The 22,518-nt window shown below is 40.6% G+C and overlaps 1 protein-coding gene and 1 long non-coding RNA gene across 52 annotated transcripts in view; one reads left to right on the forward strand and one right to left on the reverse strand.

Annotated features, from left to right (window-relative positions):
- Positions 1-16,626, forward strand: part of Parp6 (poly (ADP-ribose) polymerase family, member 6) — a 33,144-nt gene extending 16,518 nt beyond the window's left edge. For 8 of the 50 annotated variants that reach the window (XM_011242799.2, XM_011242795.2, XM_006511375.3 and 5 more), the window contains 11 exons: positions 1,192-1,317; positions 3,006-3,071; positions 3,970-4,037; positions 6,100-6,148; positions 6,373-6,485; positions 7,360-7,432; positions 8,044-8,146; positions 15,166-15,245; positions 15,626-15,689; positions 15,855-15,939; positions 16,260-16,621. In XM_011242799.2, the coding sequence (XP_011241101.1) occupies positions 1,192-1,317; positions 3,006-3,071; positions 3,970-4,037; positions 6,100-6,148; positions 6,373-6,485; positions 7,360-7,432; positions 8,044-8,146; positions 15,166-15,245; positions 15,626-15,689; positions 15,855-15,939; positions 16,260-16,362 (930 nt within the window). In that variant the 3' untranslated portion in view covers positions 16,363-16,621. Of the gene's footprint in view, positions 1-1,191; positions 1,318-3,005; positions 3,072-3,969; positions 4,038-6,099; positions 6,149-6,372; positions 6,486-7,359; positions 7,433-8,043; positions 8,147-15,165; positions 15,246-15,625; positions 15,690-15,808; positions 15,940-16,259 lie in introns of all 50 variants that reach the window. The other 42 variants (XM_011242800.2, XM_011242798.2, XM_030244511.1 and 39 more) reach the window with 20 other exon arrangements.
- Positions 332-22,242, reverse strand: Gm51708. 2 transcript variants are annotated; one of them, XR_003948336.1, is made up of 4 exons: positions 22,173-22,242; positions 3,549-3,615; positions 2,926-3,127; positions 332-696 (listed from the first exon to the last, which is right to left on the reverse strand). It is a non-coding gene; the product is annotated as a predicted gene, 51708 (long non-coding RNA). The 2 variants fall into 2 exon arrangements; XR_003948335.1 differs by lacking the exon at positions 22,173-22,242 and having other exon boundaries at positions 3,549-3,972.
- Positions 22,243-22,518: the final 276 nt, after the last annotated feature.

Raw genomic sequence — 22,518 nt, forward strand, 5'->3', positions numbered from 1 at the left:
TTTAATCTCAGAATTTAGAAGGCAGAGGCAGGAGGATCTCTGAATTTGAGGCCAGCTTGATCTCCATAGTGAGTTCTAATGCAACCAGAACTATATAGCAAGACCCCATTTCAAAACAAGGCAAAAAAGCAAAGGAATCCAGCAATTTCATTCCTTGGAATTTGGCCTCCAAATATACTTTTTTTTTAAAAAAAGAATTATTTATTTATTATATTTAAGTACACTGTAGCTATCTTCAGACACACCAGAAGAGGTCATCCTAATACAGATCTCATTACAGATGATTGCGAGCCACCATGTGGTTTCTGGGAATTGAACTCAGGATCTCTGGAAGAGCAGTCAGTGCTCTTAACTGCTGAGCCATCTCTCCAGCCCCCAAATATACTTTTATGATTAATGATGTTCACTACAATACAAAGCTTATAATAAAACAAAAATGAATAATAGACTCTGTAGGAGGTCCATTTAAATTATGGTCTATCCCTACTTCAAAAATACTGAACAGATGTTATTTATACACATCAAATTATAATACACAGTTATGTCTAAAATCAAATACCAACTTAGGCTTGTGGTGGTGACATGTTCCTTTAGCTTCCTAGCTGCTTGGAGGGCCAAAGCAGGAGGGTTTTTTCAGTTAAAGAGTTGCAAGTGCTTTCTTAGCAGAGATGAGGTCCTCCATTCATTCCCAGCCCTCTTTGATCAAGAAGGAAAGAACAGATAAATATCAGAATATCTGGAAGGCTACTCATCAAATTTTATAGTTACTTAGGAGCAAATGAATTTGTTTGGGGAATTAGAGATGGTATTTCTTTCTTTAATCATTTTGCTTATATTTGAAGTTCAGGTAAAGATTTATTTTTATTTTATTTGTATAAGTGTTTTTCCTGCATGTATGTATGTATACTCTGTGGGTGTCTGATGACCACAGAGGTCAGAAGGAAGGTATCAGATCCTCTAGAATTAGAGCTACAGACAGTAAGCTGTCATGTGGGCGCTGGGAACTGAACCCTGGCCCTCTGCAAGAACATCAAATATTCTTGGCCATTGAGTGATTTCTATAACCCCAGTATTTTTATAATTTTGGATTTTTTTAACTAGAAAGGCATGAAAAAGTATTTGCAGTCTGGAGACCACTTGACTCCAAGAACTGGGCGGTCATTTAGCTCTTATCCTTTCTTTTCTCCTAAGGTGGTAGATCTGCTGGTGGCCATGTGTAGAGCAGCTTTGGAATCCCCTAGAAAAAGCATCATCTTCGAGCCTTATCCCTCTGTGGTGGACCCCACTGATCCCAAGACTCTGGCCTTTAACCCTAAGGTATATTTGTTTTGGAAGAAAAAGCTAATGACCAGAAATGGCAAATGGTGGGAGGTTCGGTTGTCATTTCAATACATACAGTTTACGTAAAGGGCAGAAGAAATGGAACACTTGTTTCTTGGGTACTCTTTAATTCTAGGGTTAATCTGACGAAATAGCTGAGTTTGTCAAAAGAAGGGAAGAAAAATTAGTACCTGTTATAATCATGATGGGGAGAACATGTTCTTTAGGTTTGGGCTAGATCAGGTGGCTCATACCTGCAGTCCCAACACTTGGACTGAGGCAGGAGAACTGCTTATGGTTTGAGGCCAGCCTGGATTACATAGTAAACTTCAGGCTAACTTAGGCTATTCACTGAGATCATGACTGGAAGGAAAGTAGTGCAGAACAACAGTGAAGGAGATAGGCTTTTTGGGAGCAAGTCAGACCTAGATCCCATCAGAAGATCTTTGGTTTCCTAGTAGAATGGTGCTAGGAAGGCACTTAAACTTTCTCATTTTCAACTGCCCTGCCTATAAAAGGGTGTAGTAGTTATTTTGTGGATTGTTATAAAAATGAGAGATAATGTATATAATACCCTCTGAGGGTTCTCCAGAGGAGCAGCTAAAAGCTGTGAATTACTGTAAATATATTCCATTCATACCCATGTGAATTACAGAGGGAGAGTTTACTATGGGAAATAACCCCACCTACTTGAGAGAGGCTAAGAACTCCCCATATCTATAGTAAGCAAGCTGGAAACTCCAGAGAGCCTGTGGTGAATGACATTCCAGTTTCAGTCCACAGGCTTGAGAGCCAAGTGTGTTGTTCCAGTCTGAGAACCATACAGGCTCAAGGCTCATAGGGCCAATTTTGCAATTCATTCAGATCTAAAGCTGGGAGGAGAATACGCTTTTATTCAAGAGCCAGGGTTGAGGAAGGTTAGCTTTTTTTATTCCATTTGAGTGTCTATTTGATTAGATGAGATCCTTATTAAGGAATATGATCTTCTTTGCCTAGTGTACTTATTCAGCTGTTAAATCAGAACTTTAAAGCATCTCCACAACAAACCCAGAAGTCATGTTTAACCAAATATATAGGTATCCCATTGACTTTTTTTCCAAGACAGGGTTTCTCTGTATAGCCCTGGCTGTCCTGGAGCTCACTCTGTAGACCAGGCTGGCCTCGAACTCAGATATCCACCTGCCTCTTCTTTCCATGTGTATTAAAGGCATGCATCACCAGCTTTCAAAATGAAGTCTAAAATTAACCATCACTGTATATCACAATGCCTCATTGTTATGTCAGTACACTGGGCACAATATAACTAGATTTATACATTTGTTTAATTCTGAGGACATCTCTGAGGATGATCAGAGTTACAAATAGACACTAGGGTATAACTCAATGTAGATGCATAATTCAATCAGTATGTATGATGCCATGGGATCGATCCCTAGCAACACTAAAATCCTGACATGAAAAAAAAAAATCAAACAAGCAAAGTACCTCTTTTCATTTGCAAACAGGATTAATTACAACTGGTAAAAGAGGACCAGCATGTAACTCTAGAGTTTTCTAATAAAATTCGTATTTCCATGGCACACATAGGTCTAGACTTAAACTTACCTTCTTTTTCATTGTAAATTTGTATCTGATTTGTATTTCTTCGTCTGATTCTTTTTTTTTTTCTCATTGACTATCAATAGAAGAAGAATTATGAGCGGCTTCAGAAAGCTCTGGATAGTGTGATGTCCATCCGGGAGATGACCCAGGTATTTGCCTTCTCTTTGCCGAGCTCCATGCCCTTTCCTGCTTGTAATTCTCCGGACTAGGATAAGATTCAGAGAAGACACTCAGATTCTTCCATTTTTTTATGTACCCTCTGTACCTTTCCAAGTTCCTGGTTTTTGTTTTGCTAGCTTTCTTACCCCAATTCTCTCACTCCCAATGTGTCTCTCCCAACTTTATCTTTGCTGCTGATCTTTCACAAGTTGTTCATATTTTAACATTTTCCCATAGTTCTTAGGGAATTAGAGAAGTGAGGGAAAGACCTCTGCTCAAGGTTGGGAGGGTGAAGAAGAGGCTTGAAGATGAGGCGATAGATCCAGGGGCTGCATCTTCTGTCCTTCTAGGGGTGGGGCAGCCACACACGGAGCAGTGATCATCCTTTGACTCAAGGCTGTCCCTCACCAGATTTCCCCACCCCTCGTCTGCAGTATCTGCATGAATAGACATTCATTTGTACTCACATTTACAGGTGGGCCTCTTCTCAGCAAATCCTATATATCACAGTGAAGGCTAACACAGAAGGTGCACCTAGAAGGGATGATATACTTAGTAGAAAGACTGTTTTATGTGAAGATATGCCACAAGATTCTTTAGCCTAATTTTGGGGGGACATTGATTTTATTTTTTGATTTATAAACAACTTTTTTAGAGCTGTAGGAATTGCATAAAATGAGGGAGACCCACCTGCATGTTGTTTTGTAAGCATATTCAGTCATTTTCATATTTATGAGTCTTCCCAACCCACCTGGGCCTTTTTAAGGGTGGGAACCCCCTTGTCTTTATTCCTCCAATTTCCTATCTTGCTTTGAGTTTCAGTAATCTACAGAAAGTGGAAGGGGCCCTCTCTCTCCTGGGAGATAATCTATGGCCATCGTCTTACAGGGCTCATATTTGGAAATCAAGAAACAGATGGACAAGCTGGATCCCTTGGCCCATCCTCTTCTGCAGTGGTATGGATAGAATGGCTCAGGCTTCATAGGGAGTGGGGGAGGAAGGAGTTGTGGGGCACTTCAGCATGCTTTACACGATTGTAGGTATGACTGCTTTTTCTTGGTGTTATGCTGGCAAGCCTTGACTTGAACAGTAACTGAGATCCTACAAAGAGTTCACAAATTCTGACATGATTTCTCTCAATGTTTGTTTTCTTACTTCTTTTAGTTATAAGATTTTAAAAATATATACAATATGGTTATTTGTCATGTACAACATGCATTATAAAATGGGTCATTAGAGGTTTTTGGTTGCTGCACTGTTTGCCCATGATGACTTAGCAATTTTCAAAAATTTAATACTACTAACTATAGCTGCCATTAGTAGGTTTTGAGCTTCTTACCACATCCCAGTTCATTTTAGCTTAGTTTTCTGTGTGTTCAAAGAAATTCATCTCTACCTGCTATCTCCTTCTCCTATGTATGTAGAGGGACTAGAGCCAGATAAGCTATTGTTTCTACTGCTAGCAAAGAATTGGACTATTCCCTATTACTCTTCCTCCCTCCTGCTGACTTCTCTGTTTTCCTGACAGTTCTTTCTAGTTTGCTTCCTTCCAAGTCAGCCTCTGACACTAAGAAGCCAATGCAGTAGATTACCCCCTCATAGCATGAGTAATTACCAGACATAGACTTCCAAAGTTCCTGGAGAGACCCTGAGGGGATTCTTTAGTTGGTGAAATACTTACATATGAGCATGAAATACTTACCATATGAAATGCTTACCATATGAGCATGAGGAACTGAGTTTGATCCCTGGCAGCCACAAAACAAGCCAGGCATGAGATAATTGCAAGTGCACACTTGTAATCACAGCACTGGGGAGAAGAGATAGGTAGATCTTTGGGCTCATTGGCCAGCCAAAGTACTTTAATCAGTGTGCCCCAGGTCCCAGTGAAAGACTCGATTACACAAACAAGGTGGGCATCTCCTAAGGAACAATACCTGAGGTTGACTTCTGGCCTTCCCAGGCACACATGTGCCTGTGCCACCTCCCCAGTGTACAACTGCATATACACACACACAAATTTAAACAACCACAGAATAAATACATAGAAAATACATTTTATCCACTGTAGGCAATAGTGTTCTTGCTGAATGCTCAGTATTTTGTGCTTTTGCTCTCCTGCCTCTGTGATTAGCCTATATACAGCCTAGTATGCCCTTGACTCCTCAGAAAGTTCATCCTAGTTTCTTCTGGTTTTTTGTTTTCCCCAACCTATATAGTATCCTTTCCATTTTCCCATCTCTGGGAGCCTTTAGGATTCTTCTGAACTTAAGTTGGATGATTCCTGAGTCTCAGTTTTGAGACTTTAAACCCCAGGCACAAGTTAAGCTGTTTTTGACCCACCACCCCCGCCACCCCAACACACACACACCTCTCTAATTGGTAACAGCTAACATTCTTTTTGTTCTATGCTTTTCTCTCCATAGATGTAGTAGCTTTCCTCTTGACTCTTTTTATCCATTGTTTAATTCCTTCCTTCCTTCCTTCCTTCCTTCCTTCCTTTCTTTCTTTCTTTCTTTCTTTCTTTCTTTCTTTCTTTCTTTCTTTCTTTCTTTCTTTCTTTCATGTAAGAACACTGTAGCTGTCTTCAGACACTCCAGAAGAGGGCATCAGATCTCATTACGGATGGTTGTGAGCCACCATGTGGTTGCTGGGATTTGAACTCAGGACCTTTGGAAGAGCAGTCGGCTCTCCTAATCGCTGAGCCATCTCACCAGCCCCCATTGTTTAATTTCTTATTAATTGATTGGTTGGTTGGTAGCTTCTCTTTAAAAAAAAGAAAAAAATATATATGATATTTATAAACTCACACATATATTACATATATACACTATATATAGAGTGTATATAGTTTATATATAAGCATTATCACTTAAATATCAATATGGCCTGGATATAAACACACAATTCAGGCATTAGAATCTTATTTGCTGACCCTAGACTAGAAGTAAGTTGCTTTTTCAGGATTGCTTTACCATGTACTTATTCTGTCCCTTCTCATTTTCTCTTTCTGCCCAGGATAATTTCTAGCAACAGGTCACACATTGTCAAACTACCTCTCAGCAGGGTAAGTGATTAGTCTCCCTCTGTAAGCTTTAAACTTCTAGTGAGAGGCAAGGAGGGACTTTATGCCCATTCACCTCCTCCTTCTCTAACTAGCTTGGTTGGTACTGCCCATCAATTCCCTTTGTTCAGGGTTAGTGTAGATATGATTTGTTTCCTGTTCCCAATCTTTCCCTCCCTGATCTCTATTTCTGCTCTGTTTTTTTATCCCACCCCCACCCTGGGCAGCAGCTGAAGTTCATGCACACCTCACACCAATTCCTCCTGCTGAGCAGCCCTCCTGCCAAGGAGGCTCGGTTCCGGACAGCCAAGAAGCTCTACGGAAGCACCTTTGCTTTCCAGTAAGGAAGGTGGAGGCTGGGCAGCAAGAGGTGGTGGCTAGGGGAGTAGGGCCATGGGATATAGGAGTTAGGTTTTTTCATGATTGTCGGCTAATCAGCTGTTATTTATTAAATGCTACTGTGGTAGGGTCTATAAAGGATTAAAATGCTATGTATGACATGATTATTATTTTTAAATTGCTTATGTTGTAGTTGAATGGAAAGAATATTTACATGTAAAAAGCTACACAGAACAGACTGGAAGGATAGATTTGTATGTTTTGTGAAGAAATCTACAATTTATTTCTAATGGGGGGGATGGAGAAAGAGAAAAGTATTAAGGGTAAATTAAAGGGAGTTGTTAGTACTTTAAAAAAATGTTATGATTTCTGAACTAGAAAACAGTATTTGAGATCCGTGATCAGTTTGTTGGATTTGAGATGAATTTATTGAATTTAAATCAACAAGAAAATAGGGAAATGGAAAATACTGAGCTTGTATTGTTGAGGGTTTAAGATGTGGTTAGCTGCCGGGTAGTGGTGGTGCACGCCTTTAATTCCAGCACTTAGGAGGCAGAGGCAGGTGGATTTCTGAGTTCGAGGCCAGCCTGGTCTATAAAGTGAGTTCCAGGACAGCCAGGGCTACACAAAGAAACCCTGTCTCAAAAAACAAACAAACAAACAAACAAACAAAAAAGATGTGGTTAGCTGGACAACAGATGTAATGTTTAGCCACACACACAGCTTGCTGCTTATGAATATATCTGTGAGCATGTCAGCCTTAGGTGTGTCTGCCCATTTGCATGTAATGTGTGGGTAAGGAGGGTGGGAATGGCAGTCTTTGAAGTACTAGGAATCATATCCAGTGAGGAGACATATAGTATCCTGCCTTACAGTGGGTCCCACATTGAGAATTGGCATTCAATCCTGCGCAATGGGCTGGTCAATGCATCCTACACCAAACTGCAGGTGAGGCTATGTCCCTTTCCTCTTTCTTTCCACTCCCCACTCATTCAGTTTTATGGTAGTCTGCTATAAAATTCTTTAAAACCTGATGATGCCTCAGCATTTTCATCCCTAGCCTATTTAGGAGCTTCCTTACAGAAAAAGTTGGCATTGTGGATGTAGAATAATGTGGCTGTTGTATATTTTAGGTTGAGCTGTGTTTTGGTAATTTGGGGAATGTGAATTAACCTTTTATAATGACAGTGAATTTCCATTTTATGGCTCTTCAAGGTATGTTACAAAGACTTATTTCAGTGTCCTGAGAAACTACTGGCAGTGGTTTTTGTTCCTCTTCCTGCTACCTCTTCCATAGTTCCTTTGTTTAAGAATCTGAAAATGTATGAAGGCCTGAGGTCAGAAGTATGAATGCTGAGGCAGTGACTCAGCGGCTCTGCCCCTCCCCATTCTCTAAGGTAGTAATCTCTAGTGCTTTGTAAGCAAGCAGTTTAGCCAATCAGCTTTCTAGAGTAGGTACCTAGAGTTATTTGGATGCACGAGAAGGTAGGCAAATGGAAAGACAGAAGACTGCATCATAAGTGGTATGGATGCCTAATATACAGCCATGGGGGTCCTAGGCTCATATATTCATCCTGGTGTTTCCCTGCAAGCTGCATGGAGCAGCCTATGGCAAAGGCATCTACCTGAGCCCCATCTCCAGTATTTCCTTTGGATACTCAGGTAAGCGATACTCTCTGGCTACCTTGACTCTCTTTATAGTGCATCTATTTGTGAACACACGATCTGTGCTGTCTCTTCCCCCATCATGAGTACATGGTCTTTATCAGCACCTTCTCAAATCATGGATACACAATCTGTCTCTATTTCCTTTTATTAGAAACTTAGATTGTTTGTTAGGCAGGAGTAGTTATTGTTAAAAATGCTGTTCTGTAGGAAGTTGGCCCTAGGGATGGGTTAATGAATAACTGGAAAGAAAAATAAAAGGCTTTTTATAGACAGACCAGATTTTTCTTTTTTTTTTTTTTTTTTAAGGTGAACTTCTGTTGTCCATGCTGTCCTAGAACTCAGTATGTGCCCAAAGATGACTTTGAACTTCTGATCCTCCTAAGAACTGGAATTATAGGCATGTGTCACTATGCCCATGTAAACTAGTTTTTGATATGAGCAATTGTAAAATAAGTGTGTACATATAAATTCATGTGTGAATATTCTCTAGTGTTGGAGTCTTAGAATTTTTGGAGACATTATTTTGATCTTATATTTTTAAGACATTATTCTCTCTTTTAACCCCCTTTTAAAATTTAAATATTCTATAATCACAGACTATTATAATAATTACATTGAGTATAAGAGAAAGTACTTCATTTTAGAACCATGAGTGAGGTCCAGAGTCTGAGGTGATGATCCTAGCATTATCTAGCTCAGAAAAAGAGCTGGAATTGGGGCTTAGAGAGTTTTAGGTTCATGCTCCTCTCTGGCCTGCTTCTGTTCTTGATCAGTGGATTCTCTAGTCAATGGCCACTGTGCAGTTGCATGTGCTGCATAAGAAGGCAGTTACACTAGATTTTTTTTCTAAATTATTATTTTGTATTTTTGGTAATTATAGTCATTATAGAAATAAGAAAACACATCTAGAATCACATAGCTACAAAACTAATAATCTAGTTATGGTTATATACCTCAATAATCCCAGATATTCAGGAGGCTGAGGCAAGAGGATCATGAGTTTGAGGTCAGTCTTGGCAACTTATTGAGAGCCATCTTAAAATAAGCTTACAGAATGCCTGGGAATATAAGTTCATGGTGGAGTATTTCTTAGCATGTATGAATCCTTAAGGTCAATCTTTAGTACTATAAAAACCAAACAGATCTACAACCCCTTTTTAATGATAGAACAAACCAATCAAAAAGGAAGAGGCAATGATAGGTAGAAAGAAAAACGAGTATGCTGATACAGATGGTATAGGGCAGGACTGACAAAGCCAGATGACTCTCTTAAGGAACTTGGGCTCTAATCCCAGCCCTCAGGAGGCAGACAGGGGGTCCTCTATGAGTTCTAGGGCAATCTGAGTATATAGTACGTTCCAGGCCACTCTTGATTACAGAATGAGACCTTATTTCAAAAACCAAACATTCTGAAAAATGGGGACCAAGATAAGATGTAGCTTAGTGGTGCAGGGCTTGCCTAGCTTGTATAGTGAGGCAACAGCAAAAGCAACTGATAGACCATGGTTAGTTTAAGAAGAGTTGGCAGAAATGGGAACAAAGAAGCCAACATACCTACAGATGTAACACATTTTTAAAGCTCAGGGGTAAAGTCTGTAAATGTTAAATCAGTCTTTGAAACTTTTTGTCAAAACTAGAAAATTGTAACTGCATTTTGGGGTTTTGGTTGTTTCTTTGGGGATGGAACTCCGGGCTTGGAACAGGATAGATAAACACTCTATGGACCTCTTTAAGTATTCGCCCTCTCTCCATAAACTTACAAGTCTTAAATTATCAAGGAGCAACTTGTTTTAATCTTAGGTAAAAATCTAGCAAATAGAGAAATTGCAATAACTAATCAAAGCTCGGCAAATCTGATTGAAACTAAAGCTCTCCATCAGAGTGCTCCCATACACATACACCCAGACACAGACACACCACACACACACACACATACACACACACACACACACACACACGTACGTTTCTGGTTTTTGAGATAGGGTTTCTTTGTATAGCCTTGGCTATCTGGAAACTCACTCTTTAGATCAGTCTGACCACAAACTCATAGAAATCCACCTGGCTATCAAAATGTATTTTTTTTTTAAAGATTTTTATTTATTTATTATATGTAAGCACACTGTAGCTGTCTTCAGACACTCCAGAAGAGGGCATCAGATCTTGTTATAGATGGTCATGAGCCACCATATGGTTGCTGGGATTTGAATTCAGGACCTTTGGAAGAGCAGTCAGTGCTCTTAACCGATGATCCATCTCTCTAGCCCAGCCATCTCTCCAGCCCCAGAATGTATCTTAAAGGGAGTATAAAGATAGGCTACAAACTGGAAGAAGGTGCCTGTAAGATGCAGAAAAACGTAAGATTAATCATAAAATGTATTTGAAAGGTGCTGAAGAGATGGCTTGCTTGGTGGTTAAGAGCACTGACTGCTTTCCAGAGAACTCAGGTTCAATTCTCAGCACTTACACAGTTTTAGGAGACCCAATACCCTCTTCTGGCTTCTGCGGATTTGCACATAGTGCACAGTTATACATGATATTTTATGTATATATTTATTAATAAATTATTCAAAATGTAGCTTAAAATTTTTTAGCCAAGTGTGGTGGCATACATTTGTATCTTGGGAGCATGATCACAAATACATGGCCTTTTTGGGCTATATATATAGCAAGTTCAAGGATAGTGTGGGCAACTTAACAAGACCTTATCTCAGATTTTAAGTGAAGGGCCAGTATACAGCTAAGTGGTAGAGCATATATCAAGTCCTGAGTTCAATCTCAAGTGATATAAAAAAGAGTATTAGTTACTGCAAGGCTTATTGGAAAAGTAAGAAATAATATATACATGGTGAGAATATAAATGAAGAGAGATGCCCCTCTTCGTGTGACAGCTGTGTAACCTCTAGAGGGAAGTAAAATAGAACTAAAGGGACTTGCTATTTAGTATCCATGTTTATCAACAAAAAGTAAGAATCTGGTAATACCCAATTATGCTAAAGGCTGTAAAATTCCAAAGATTTCCTTTATTGTCTGCACAGCCATTTTAGGAAAAAAGTTTCTTATTCATGTATTGTGTTGATTGTGTATATGTGTGCACTTGTATATGTGTGTGTTCACACATGTTTGCGCTTTTGGAGGTCAGAAGGACAACTTGCTAGAGTCAGTATTCTCCTTCTACTAAGAGTTCTAGAGGTCCAACTTAGGTCATGAAGCTTGGTAGTAAGTAAGTCTTTTTACCCACTGAGCCATCCTGTTGGACCAGAAAAACAATTTGACAACTTTATAAAGCAAAATAGTTTATCGCTTTGACCCAGCATTTTTGTTCCTGTGTATGCAAACTCAAAGCCATACAGGAATGCTTACAAGACTGTTTATAGCAACAGAGCTTGGGAATAGCTCAGATCATCATCATCGGAATAAGAGAAAAATTATTTGATATAATCACATAATTATTGAACAATGAAAATGAGGGACATCCATAGCATGTAATAGCATAGACATTCTTAGTAATATCGATTAAAAATAGGCAAGTCAGGCTGACGAGTACTCAGTAGGTAAAAGTGCTATCTAGCTGTACAAGTCTAATGGCCCAAGTTTAGTACCTAGAACCCACATAACAAAGTTAGATTCATTGCTAAGTATCTGTTTTCCCAGCACTATTGTGGAGAGATAGGTGACAGAAGCAGGAGACTCTCCTGAGAGTTTTAGTGCTAACCACAGGAGAAATGGCAGCAGAAATCCTGCTTCAACAAGGTGGAGTTGTTAACAATCGACTTCTGAAATTGTACTCTGACCTCCACACATGCAGTATGGCATGTGTGCACTTGGATTCACATGCACAATAAGTAAGTGAATACTAACAAAATGGGTGAGTTCCAGAAGGCTGTGTGTAATGCGTTTTTTATATTGCTCAAAGGCAAACTAAATCAAACTTAACAGGGGTATGTGTGATAAAATTAGCATTGGGTGTGCTTTCTTTCCAGGTGTGCATCAGTATGAACAGAGAGCATGCATTTGACCAATGGTACTGCTGATAACTTGGCCATTAGTATCAGAAGAAATTAGGGGGAGTGAGTAGGTTTGGAAATTCCCTTTGTTTAGTTCTGTTTAGAGATTATTCTGGACACAAAGTATCCAGAGATTATTAGTTCCAGGACAAGAATAGAATAATCTTTGGGTCAGTATGAATTGGACAGTGCCACAGGTTTGAGACAGAACGAGATTTCAGTTACTTCAAGTGCCATCTCTAAAACTCAAAGAAATCAAATTATTCTTTTTTCTTCTGCCTGCTTTTTCTGGAGTAGAACCTGAATGGGAATTTCTCTTAGAAATTAGCCAATGAAATAATCTGGGCTGAGATCTTGATGTTTGGATGCAGAGTTGAGCTTTGTTAAGGATGGTGGAACAGGTGGAAGGAGAGGGTTTCTGTTCTGTAGGAGGAAGGAATTGGCAGTTCAGCTGAGTTTTGTTCAGGCCATGGATTTCTCATGAGATTGACAGAAAATAAGTGTGTGTTGACTTGAAAGTCTGTTTGCTCAGTGAAGATGATGTCCAAGCCTCATGATCTGAGTTTGATCCCTGCCACCTCTCTCTCTTTTTTTTTTTTTTTTTTTTTTTTTTGGTTTTTCGAGACAGGGTTTCTCTGTGTAGCCCTGGCTGTCCTGGAACTCACTCTGTAGACCAGGCTCCCCTCAAACTCAGAAATCCACCTGCCTCTGCCTCCCAAGTGCTGGGATTAAAGGTGTGTGCCACCACTACCCAGGCATCCCTGCCATTTCTTTTTTTTTTTTTAATGGGAATCACTTTTCTTTTTTCTTTTTTTCTTTTTTTTTTTCTTTATTTTCTACAAAGCCTTTTGTTCTTTTTTTTTTTTTAAGATTTATTTATTATTATATCTAAGTACACTGTAGCTGTCTTCAGATGTACCAGAAGAGGACGTCAGATTTCATTATGGATGGTTGTGAGCCACCATGTGATTGCTGGGATTTGAGCTCAGGACCTTTGGAAGAGGAGTTGGTGCTCTTAACCGCTGAGCCATCTCTCCAGCCCCATCCCTGCCATTTCTTAAAAGCAATCCTCTGAACTTGGTATGATCAGCACCAATCCCAGCACTTGAAGAGGCAGGTGATCTCTATGAGTTAGAGACCAGCTTGGTCTACATAGTGAATTCTAGGTTAGCCAAGACTGGAAAACCAAAACCCAAACAAAATAAAAACAAAACAACAAAACCCAAAAAGTTGTCTTTTGACCTCCATGTGTGTCTGCACTCACATTATAGACACCTAATAATAAATAAAATTAAGTTTAAACATTTGAAATAAAAAGCCAGTGGCAAAACCAAAAATTAAATCAGAGTGAAATTGTGATGAAGTAGAATGGTGAGGCTGGAACCCTGTTCATGGTTTGTAATATTAACATCATCGACTTCATGTTTATCCCGTTTCCTTGGTTACATAACCCCCTAACTGATAAGGCTGTACTTATGATAAGTCTGGAAACAGACTGAAACTCTGTCCTTAGGCCAAAAGAGAGTTGGGAGTAGGGGCATACAGGTACTGTTTGATACCTAAGTAAGAATGCTTGATTTCAGTCACTATAAACAAGGTCTCTTATGTAATTGCTAAGAATGGTAAAGAAAATATTTTATTATTATAAAAAAGCCAGGCATGGTGGCACATGCCTTTAATCCCAGCACTTGGGAGGCAGAGACAGGTGGATCTCTGTGAGTTTGAGGCCAGCCTGGTCTACAAAGTATGTTCTTGGATAGCCAGGGTTGTTACTCAGAGAAACTTTGTCTCAACAAAGAAAAATGGTAGAGAATTTATGCACTGCAATAATGTAGAAATGAAAGAGAGTTGGTACTTTTTTTAAAGGTAGGATTCTTCAAGGTGGTTGTCATTGTAACTATCTGTGGAAAATCCATACAGAAGGACTTAGCCTTTTCCTTTTATCCTGACTGGCCTGTCTTTTGTGTAACTTTAAAACTACAGTATATTGAACTTCTACTTGCTTTCTCTTAACTCATATATCTGACTTGTCATTTGATTCTGAGGTATCCTACTCGGCTAGGTCCCTCTTTCTTGAGTTATCTGAGTTATGTTATTTGGTGTACTAGAACCCTTTAGTGGTTCGCTGGAGTTTTTAGAAGATAAACCTTAGTTGCTTTTATAGCCTAAAAACCCTGCTTGATCTGAACCTAGTTAACATCTGTTTGACCAAGCCAGCTCAGTCAGTCAACAGGTTCTCCAGGGCAGGTGGAAGGATTAAAAGAGAGAGAGACAATTAGACACATTGTAGCATGACTCCAGCCAGTTTTGAGGCTGAGGTGGGTTTATTTTTCCCAATCTTTTATATCATTTTAATTACATGCAAGTAATAGGGTCAGTTCTAGGTTAAGAAACAAGCAAGACAATGAACACACATAGTCAAGGAACAAACAAGGCGATAAACAAAGTGATCACTGTTTCTAAGGGCTTGTCAGGATGACCAAGATATCTGAGCCTACTTTCCTGCCCTTGCCCAAAGTCATATTCTTTCTTGAAGCCTATTTTTTTGTTCGGATTTCTGCCTGAGCTTACTTCCCTGTCCTGGACCAATGTCAAATTAGGCCCCCAAAAGCTCATCACATTAGTTACATCATATTTTCCCATTTTCCTATTCATTATAGTATGTGCAAATTAAGTCCTGTGGTTCTCTCTGTCTTTATGCTTTCCATATTCTATTATACTAATTCTTCCTTACCACATCAGGGCGTTTTCAAACTCTGAGTTAGGCTAGTTCCCCTTCACAGGGTTCACACAATGCTCTATAAGGTATCACAACCCTCACCATACTGTGTTGTAATTACTTATTCCTTGCCTGCAATCTCCACCAGACTAAATTCCATGTGGAAAAATAGTTTGTTTTATTCACCACTGTGTCACCAAGCATCTTAGGCTGGTATTTGGCATATAGTAAGTACGTCAGTAAATATTTAAGAAATGGGCGAATTAACTGAGTTTGTTGTTTTCTGACAGGAATGGGCAAAGGACAGCACAGGATGCCTTCCAAGGATGAGCTGGTCCAGAGATACAACAGGATGAACACCATCCCCCAGGTATTGCTCGTTGGCTCTGCTTGAATAGGAATCTTCCCCTGGATCCTGCTAAAAATAATGGACGGGAGAATCGTAGAGCTGGGGTCATTGTGGGTCATTTACAGGCATTACATATGCTGTAAGATCTTGCTCTAGTCATATGTGATCTATGTTGTATGCATGAAAGCAAAGGTAGGTTTTTAAATGAAAAGATGAACTTGGAAGCTGTGGACTCATTAGGTGACTGTATGTAAGCCAACAAAGGGTTGGAGTGGGGCTGGGAGCTCAGGAGACAGAGTTCCTATCCCTGTCATCCCCATCATCAATAACCAGCCAGCCATTTTGAGACTAACTCTAACACTTTACCTTGCTCTGCTTTCCTTTGCTTCTTTCTGTTTTAGACCCGATCCATTCAGTCAAGGTTCCTGCAGAGTCGGAATCTAAACTGTATAGCACTTTGTGAAGGTATGCAACTCACCCAGTTCATGTCTTTTTGGAACCCTAGGCCTTATTTCTGATGCCCCTTTGGCACATGAGTCTGCCAAAAATTATGTTGAAACATCATGTCCTTCTTCCCTACCTAGACTGTCTTAACTTTACATCTGTGACTTCTGGCTCCTTTTCTCCCAGTGATTACGTCTAAGGACCTCCAGAAGCATGGGAACATTTGGGTGTGCCCTGTGTCTGACCATGTCTGCACAAGGTTCTTCTTTGTGTGAGTCCAAAAGCAGCCCTTGAGATTCCCTGAAGAGTGAGGGTGGTGGACGGTGTGGGACTGCTGAGGATGTCCTCTCTTGTTGTCTGAGTCCGCCCGTGCTGTCTAATTTAGGCACTGGGACTTCTCCTTGGGGACAAGGATAGCTTATTTGGGGCTGTGTAGAGGAATACTGCTAAGCTGATCCCTTCATCCTGAAGAACAATGACAAGATCTTTGACTTTAGGATGAATGGTCATGTTTTGAAGCATATTTCCTCTGGTAGGCATTATTTTGTATTATGTTTCCTCTTATGCTTACACTTGCCCTGTCTTTGGCAGATATGAGGATGGGCAGGTGGGCGATGCCAACATTAATACTCAGGACCCCAAGATTCAGAAGGAAATCATGCGTGTGATCGGAACTCAGGTTTACACAAACTGAGGGGGCCCCAGCCCTCGTACCACCCTGTTACCCCAGGATCCATCTGCCCTTGTAAAAGGACTCAGGAGCAGCAAGTGAGGCTGTCCTGAGAAACTCAAGGGGCAAAAAAAGTATAGAAGAGGTGGCCTTCATGGTGGAGATTGATCCAGGAACTACTCCACATTTGGATGGCCCTGACTGACTCCCACCCCTGATTTGCCCAATTGACTTCACCCTGTTTGTAAATAAAACAATAAAATGGAAGGTGCTGTGGACTGGATATGATCACTGTGGTCTGACTAGCCTCGACCCAACACCTAGCCAAGGTCCTAGGTAAGGGTTTTTATTCTGAGAGTGGAACTATTTGTGTTTCATGAAGTAAAAGATGCATTGTTTGGAGCCAGGCGTGGTGGCACATGCCTTTATTCCCAGCACCTGGGAGGCAGAGGCAGGCAGATTTCTGAGTTCGAGGCCAGCCTGGTCTACAGAGTGAGTTCCAGGACAGCCAGGGCTAAACAGAGAAACCCTGTCTCGAAAAACTAAAAAAAAAAAAAGATGCATTGTTTGTTTAGTTATTCTTTTGTATTCTACAGATATGTTAGTATTTTTTTAAAGAATCATTTATTTTATGTTTATGAGTACACTGTAGCTGTCTTCAGACACACCAGAAGAATGCATCAGATCCCATTACAGATAGTTGTGAGCCACCATGGGATGCCCGGGAAGTGAACTCAGGACCTCTGGAAGAGCAACCAGTGCTCTTTAACTGCTGAGCCATCTCTCCAGCCCCGATGTTAGTATTTTTAATGAAAAGATTAAGAGGTGAAGTTAATCAGTTATGTAGATGAAACAGACAGGTTAAGAATACAACTGATGATGGTTACTCAAGATTTAAATGGGCCTTTGAAGCCAGAATTTTTTTTTTTTTTAACCTTACTCAGGGCCAGCTGCTTTCTACACAAAACCAGCCCTGTCAGCCATGCTTGCTCTGTATCTCAGATGCTAGGCCCTTACTTTTCCCCCTGTCTGGCCTTTAGTTGGGATAAGTGAGGTGAAGGGATAAATTGACAGGTGCGAGAAAGCTGAGTTCTCTAGCGGGAAGTCCTTTAAGAAAGGCTCATAGCCTGTGGGTATAGTTCCTTTGTAAAATGCTTGCTTAGTGTACTTGAGGCCCCAAGGGGGCCAGGGGCCATCAGGATTTGGAGTGAGAATTCACCAGGAAGAAGTTGGAATTCCCTGAACAGGTAGGTTATTCTGTCTTGACACTGGATAACCATGGAAGGTTTGGTTTGTCTTATTAAGGAAGCTTCTGGCCTTTCTTACTTGTTCCATGTACCCAAAAAACTTAATTTTTAAGATAAGGTCTTGCTATGTAGTCTCGTCTGGCCTACAACTCACTATGTATAAACCAAGCTGGCTTGGAACTCACAAAGAACCACCTGCCTTGGTCTCTCAAGCCCTGGAATTAAAGGCGTCGCTACCATGCCTAGTTCCCTTATTTAATTCTAAGCACAGCTGAGGTATGTTGAACATTTCCAAATATTAATGAAAACCAGATATAAATACAGAAAATACCACAAAGTTCCTTTAAAATCCTAGCCTGCCTACCTTTTCTTTCTTTTCTTTTCTCTTTTCTTCCCTTTTCTTTTCTCTCCCTCCCTCCTTCTCTCCCTTCTTTCTCTCCCTCCCTCTCCCTCTCCCTCCCCCCCTCCTTTTCTCTCTCTCTTTCTTTCTTTTTTTTAGGATAGTTTTTCAAGACAGGGTTCCTCTGTACAGCAACCCTGGCTGTCCAGGAATTCACTTTATAGACCAGGCTGTCTTTGAACTCACAGAGGTCTGCCTGCCTCTGCCTCTCTAGTGCTGTGATTAAAGGTGGGCACAACACCATGCCTGGCAAAAGCCCAGCTTTCCAGTGATAACAATTTCAAATTCTACTATAGCTATTGCTTTCAATAAACTAGTTATTGTCTTCTGTGACCTTTATTGTATGTCACAACACCTTCTTACCTAGGTATCTTACTTGTGTTGTGGTTCCTGACATTTTGAACAAGTCAATACTACTCTTAAAGACCCTTCCTGAAGAACCTACTTCATTATCTTCCTAAGTCCTTATGACTAGTACATTATAAATGACTATGGTAGGGTTCATCTACAGTCTCAGCTTATCTTCTGGGGGCTAAGGCAGGAGAACCAGTTAAGCCCAGGATTTCAAAACCAATGTGAACAACTGACCAAGAATCCCATCTCAAAAAGGAAATAGCGAGTATATTCTAACACTCTTCTAAGACTCAGGCCTAACAGAAATAATAGTTCACCAAATGACTATCAGTGGACTCATGCAACTGAAAATCCTCCTGAGAAGACTTTGTAACCCATGATACCGTATCAGAGATTACTAGCATACTTTAGTTCTTATAAATTAGTTTCCAGGTAGTGTGCAGAGTACCTTAATATTTTGATAACATCTTATACTACTGTGTTAGTATATGTTGTTGCAAGCATGCTACATATATATTAACTCCTAATTCTCATAAAAGCCTCAGAAATAGGCCCATTTTACAGATGAGAAAATAGTCTTAGAGGATAAGGAATTTGCTATGTTCCACAGCTAATCATAGTAACCTGATTCCAGAATTCCTTTTCTGGTTCTGTGATTATAGCCTCATTTACTGCTGATAGCAAAGATAGAAGATACATTTTCTTCAGAGACCGTAAATGTATCTGGAGCAATGGTTCTCAACCTCCTTAATGCGGCAACCTCTTAATACAGTTCCTCATATTGTGGTGGCCCCCAACCATGAAGTTATTCTTGTTGCTACTTCATAACTAAGTTTGCTACTGTTATAAATCAGCTGGTGCTCTAACTCCACCTTAGGTGTGGCTCCTCACATGTTATATAGCATTTTTGGCAGTTTTAGAAATTAAGAAAAATTTCCTACTTATAAACATTTTTATATCAATGAAATCATACATATTTTATAGTTCTCCACTGGAAAACTAATCTCAGAAGTTCATAATGCCTGATAATTCAAAACATGAGATTAAAAAATTCTAGCCAAAATCAAGAATGCCTTCTGAAAGCAGGGGCTGTGGCTAGGCTGCAGCACCTCTGCTTAATACATAAAAGGTCTGGGTTCATTCCTCAGCAGTATAAGGAAGAAAAAGCCTTATCTGACAGAAGAATGCCTCTACTGCAGAGAAAATTGCTTGGTAGGGTCTGGTGTTTTTACCTGCTCACAACCATGGAGGAAGACTTGGGGGCCTGGCTACTTAGAAGGTGAAAGGGCTGGGGTCCTTAAAGACAAGTGTGAGCTACAGGACAGCATTCTTCACAGAGGCCAGTGACAGCCCACCTTTCATTTATCTGAGTGTAAGCAATCTTGCCTCACGGGTCAGGAAAAGGAACTGTTTTCCTCAATGCTAAGTAGAGAGTATATTGGACTCAAAATTTAAAAACTCCTTGAACTTCACCTTCCTTCCTATCCTCGGTAGTTTTCCATACAGGCTGGGTGTGGCCATGACTCAGTTTGTGGTAAGGATGTGGCCATCAGTGGGGGAGGAGCTTCCTTCTGCCTTTAATTCTATCTGGGAAGGAGCAGCAGTGTCTGCTGCTGAGTCATTACTGGCTCTCACGGATCACAGAATTATTCTGGATAGACCTAGTGATATCTTGGCTTCTTATAGGTGGTGAGGAGGAAGTTCTGTGGATGACACAATTCCACTGGAGCCCTCCAGCCCCAGGGATGAGAAAAAGGTAGGCTTCAGTTCATTTAGATGAACTACTAGCTTCTGGAGCAAAGGACTTTCCACAAATTGAGTTTCAGAACACCTCACACTGTCACCACCATTGGGCCAGAGATGCTGCCCTCTTAAAACTTTCTGCAGAAATAACTTTGCACAGAAGAGGACCCGAAGTCTTTTTAGTTCTAGTTGTCCTTGGAATGAGTGAACCAGGCAGCCAGCCTGTAAGGGCAGACATAGTGTGAAGAACACATCTAAGGAAAAGGTGGCACCTCTTAGGAAGAGTGCACTTGACCCACTGTTTTCCTGTCTTCGCTTTTTTTTCCCCCCTCAGAATATTCTTTATTGTTTGGTTTTTTTGAGACAAGGATTCTGTCTATCTCTGGCTGTCCTAAAACTCATTCTGCAGACCAGGCTGGCCTCAAACTCAGAGATTTACCTGCCTCTGCCTCCATCCAAATGCTGAGATTAGAGTAGTGTGTCACACCGCCCAGCTGCAGAATATGAAAGTTGTCTAATATACAATTTTTCATTGATCATTTTTAAAGTCCCTTATTGGAAAGATAATTATTTTGTCTGATGATGAACAGTAGCCACAGTGATCATTCTGTACTTCCACATGGATAAAACTCATTTCTTGAAACATAGGTGTTTCTGAGGTAATAGTTTTAATATTTCTGTGGTGTCTGATTGCCCCTGACTTAGCAGCAAACCTGGGGATATATGTCCTTTAGAATAATATGAAGTCATAGGAGAGAGGGAAGCATTGAGTTGGGCACTGTTGGACTCATTCACATATAATTAACTGATCAAACTCCACCCTGTGAAATAGGGATTGTCCTCAAGTTACTTTTAACGGACTGTACATGTTAAATTATAGGTATAGTCTATAGGGCTAGTGATTAAACTAGAACAAAGATAAGATACAACCTAACTATGTACTCCTCTATACCATGCCGATTTCTCAGCAGAAGCAAGATAGTAGGAAGTTACTGTGACACATTCTGTCATCTAATGAGAACACTTCCCATAGACCCCATTTGTGTAACTGTCAGATCATTGAAGCCTGCAGATGAAGAGCAATTCTTGGCTAGCACCAATTCTCCAGTTTAATGGATATTCATGTCAGTCTGGGTCCATATCCAGATTGGCCTGGAGTTCTGCCTCAGTCCCTAAGTGTCAAGGTCACAGACTTAAGATCACCAAGCTTTGTATCTAGATTTGTGGTGATGGTAGAGTTCATTAATGCATGTGTGCGTGCATTCCTCTGTGTGTGTGTAAAAGAGGAGAGGAGAGAGAGGGAGGGAGAAAAAGAATGAATATGAATCTATAACCGAAACCCTGACCTGCGTGGGCCTAGATCTGTGTGGCTCAGACTGACTTTGGCCTCTTGAGCGTTGGAATTACAGGTGTGAGCTACTCTGCTTGACGCACAGTATGCACAGTGGACCTCAACATGAGTAGATAGATAACTGTCACCCTGTTGAACACTATGGTTCTTTTGTGTGTGTGTGTCCAAGGCACAAAGAGGTCATTTCTTCTACCCCCTTCTCTTGCAGAAAGGAATGATTTCCTCCACAGATATAACCTCCCCCTCCCCAACTTCATGTTCTTTCCACCATAATAACCAAGCATTTACTTCCCTAAACTAAGGGGACCAAGGGGACTTATAGAAGAAACTAAAAAACTTTATTTCACTACAAATTGCATTTATGTTACCCTTCCCTCTAATCAAAACTGACCGAAAATGGGATGAAGGCCTGTGATTCAACTACAAAGAAGTGTCTGCTTGAAATGGTCACACCCATCTTTTACCAAGAAAAACAAAAGAACAAAACAAAACCAAAAAAAATCCAAAACCTAAGGTACAGTCTTCCCATTTAGAATGTGGCAACATTGTATCTGCTTTCAAAACTCTGCGGAATGAAGACTAGTGTTAACAGTTGGGAAATTAGAAAATACTTTGTAGGGAAAAAATTGTTAATGCCTCCAATACTACAAATTTAAATACATACACGCCTGAGTCAAAAACCAGTGTTGACTCCTGCATAGATAATGGCTACACGTAGGTCCAGTTCTGCACTAATTACCTTGGATTGGTTTGCTGCGTCCAGGTCCAGGCATTTTAAAAGTGCAGGATTCGAGACTCAAAGTATTAACATGGGTCCAATCTAGCCCTCCTTATTAGGAGGTCGCGCTCACGTTCCAAAGAGAGACTTAAGTTCTTCCTACCCAGCCTCTAAGTCTGGAACCCTCTAGGAGGCAGCCCAGACCTTCCACCACTCTCTTGCTCCCATCACCCCAGCTTCCCGTTCCGCTCAGCCTCAGAGGGTGTACTGGGGCGGGCGCCGGGAGGGTGGAGAGTCTCCGGGCGGGGCTGGAGGAATGTCCGTGGACCTATAAATCTGGGCACCGCCCTGGTAGGCCAGGGCAGAT

The sequence above is a fragment of the Mus musculus genome, chromosome 9, assembly GCF_000001635.26.
Source record: "Mus musculus strain C57BL/6J chromosome 9, GRCm38.p6 C57BL/6J".
Classification (NCBI taxonomy): domain Eukaryota; kingdom Metazoa; phylum Chordata; class Mammalia; order Rodentia; family Muridae; genus Mus; species Mus musculus.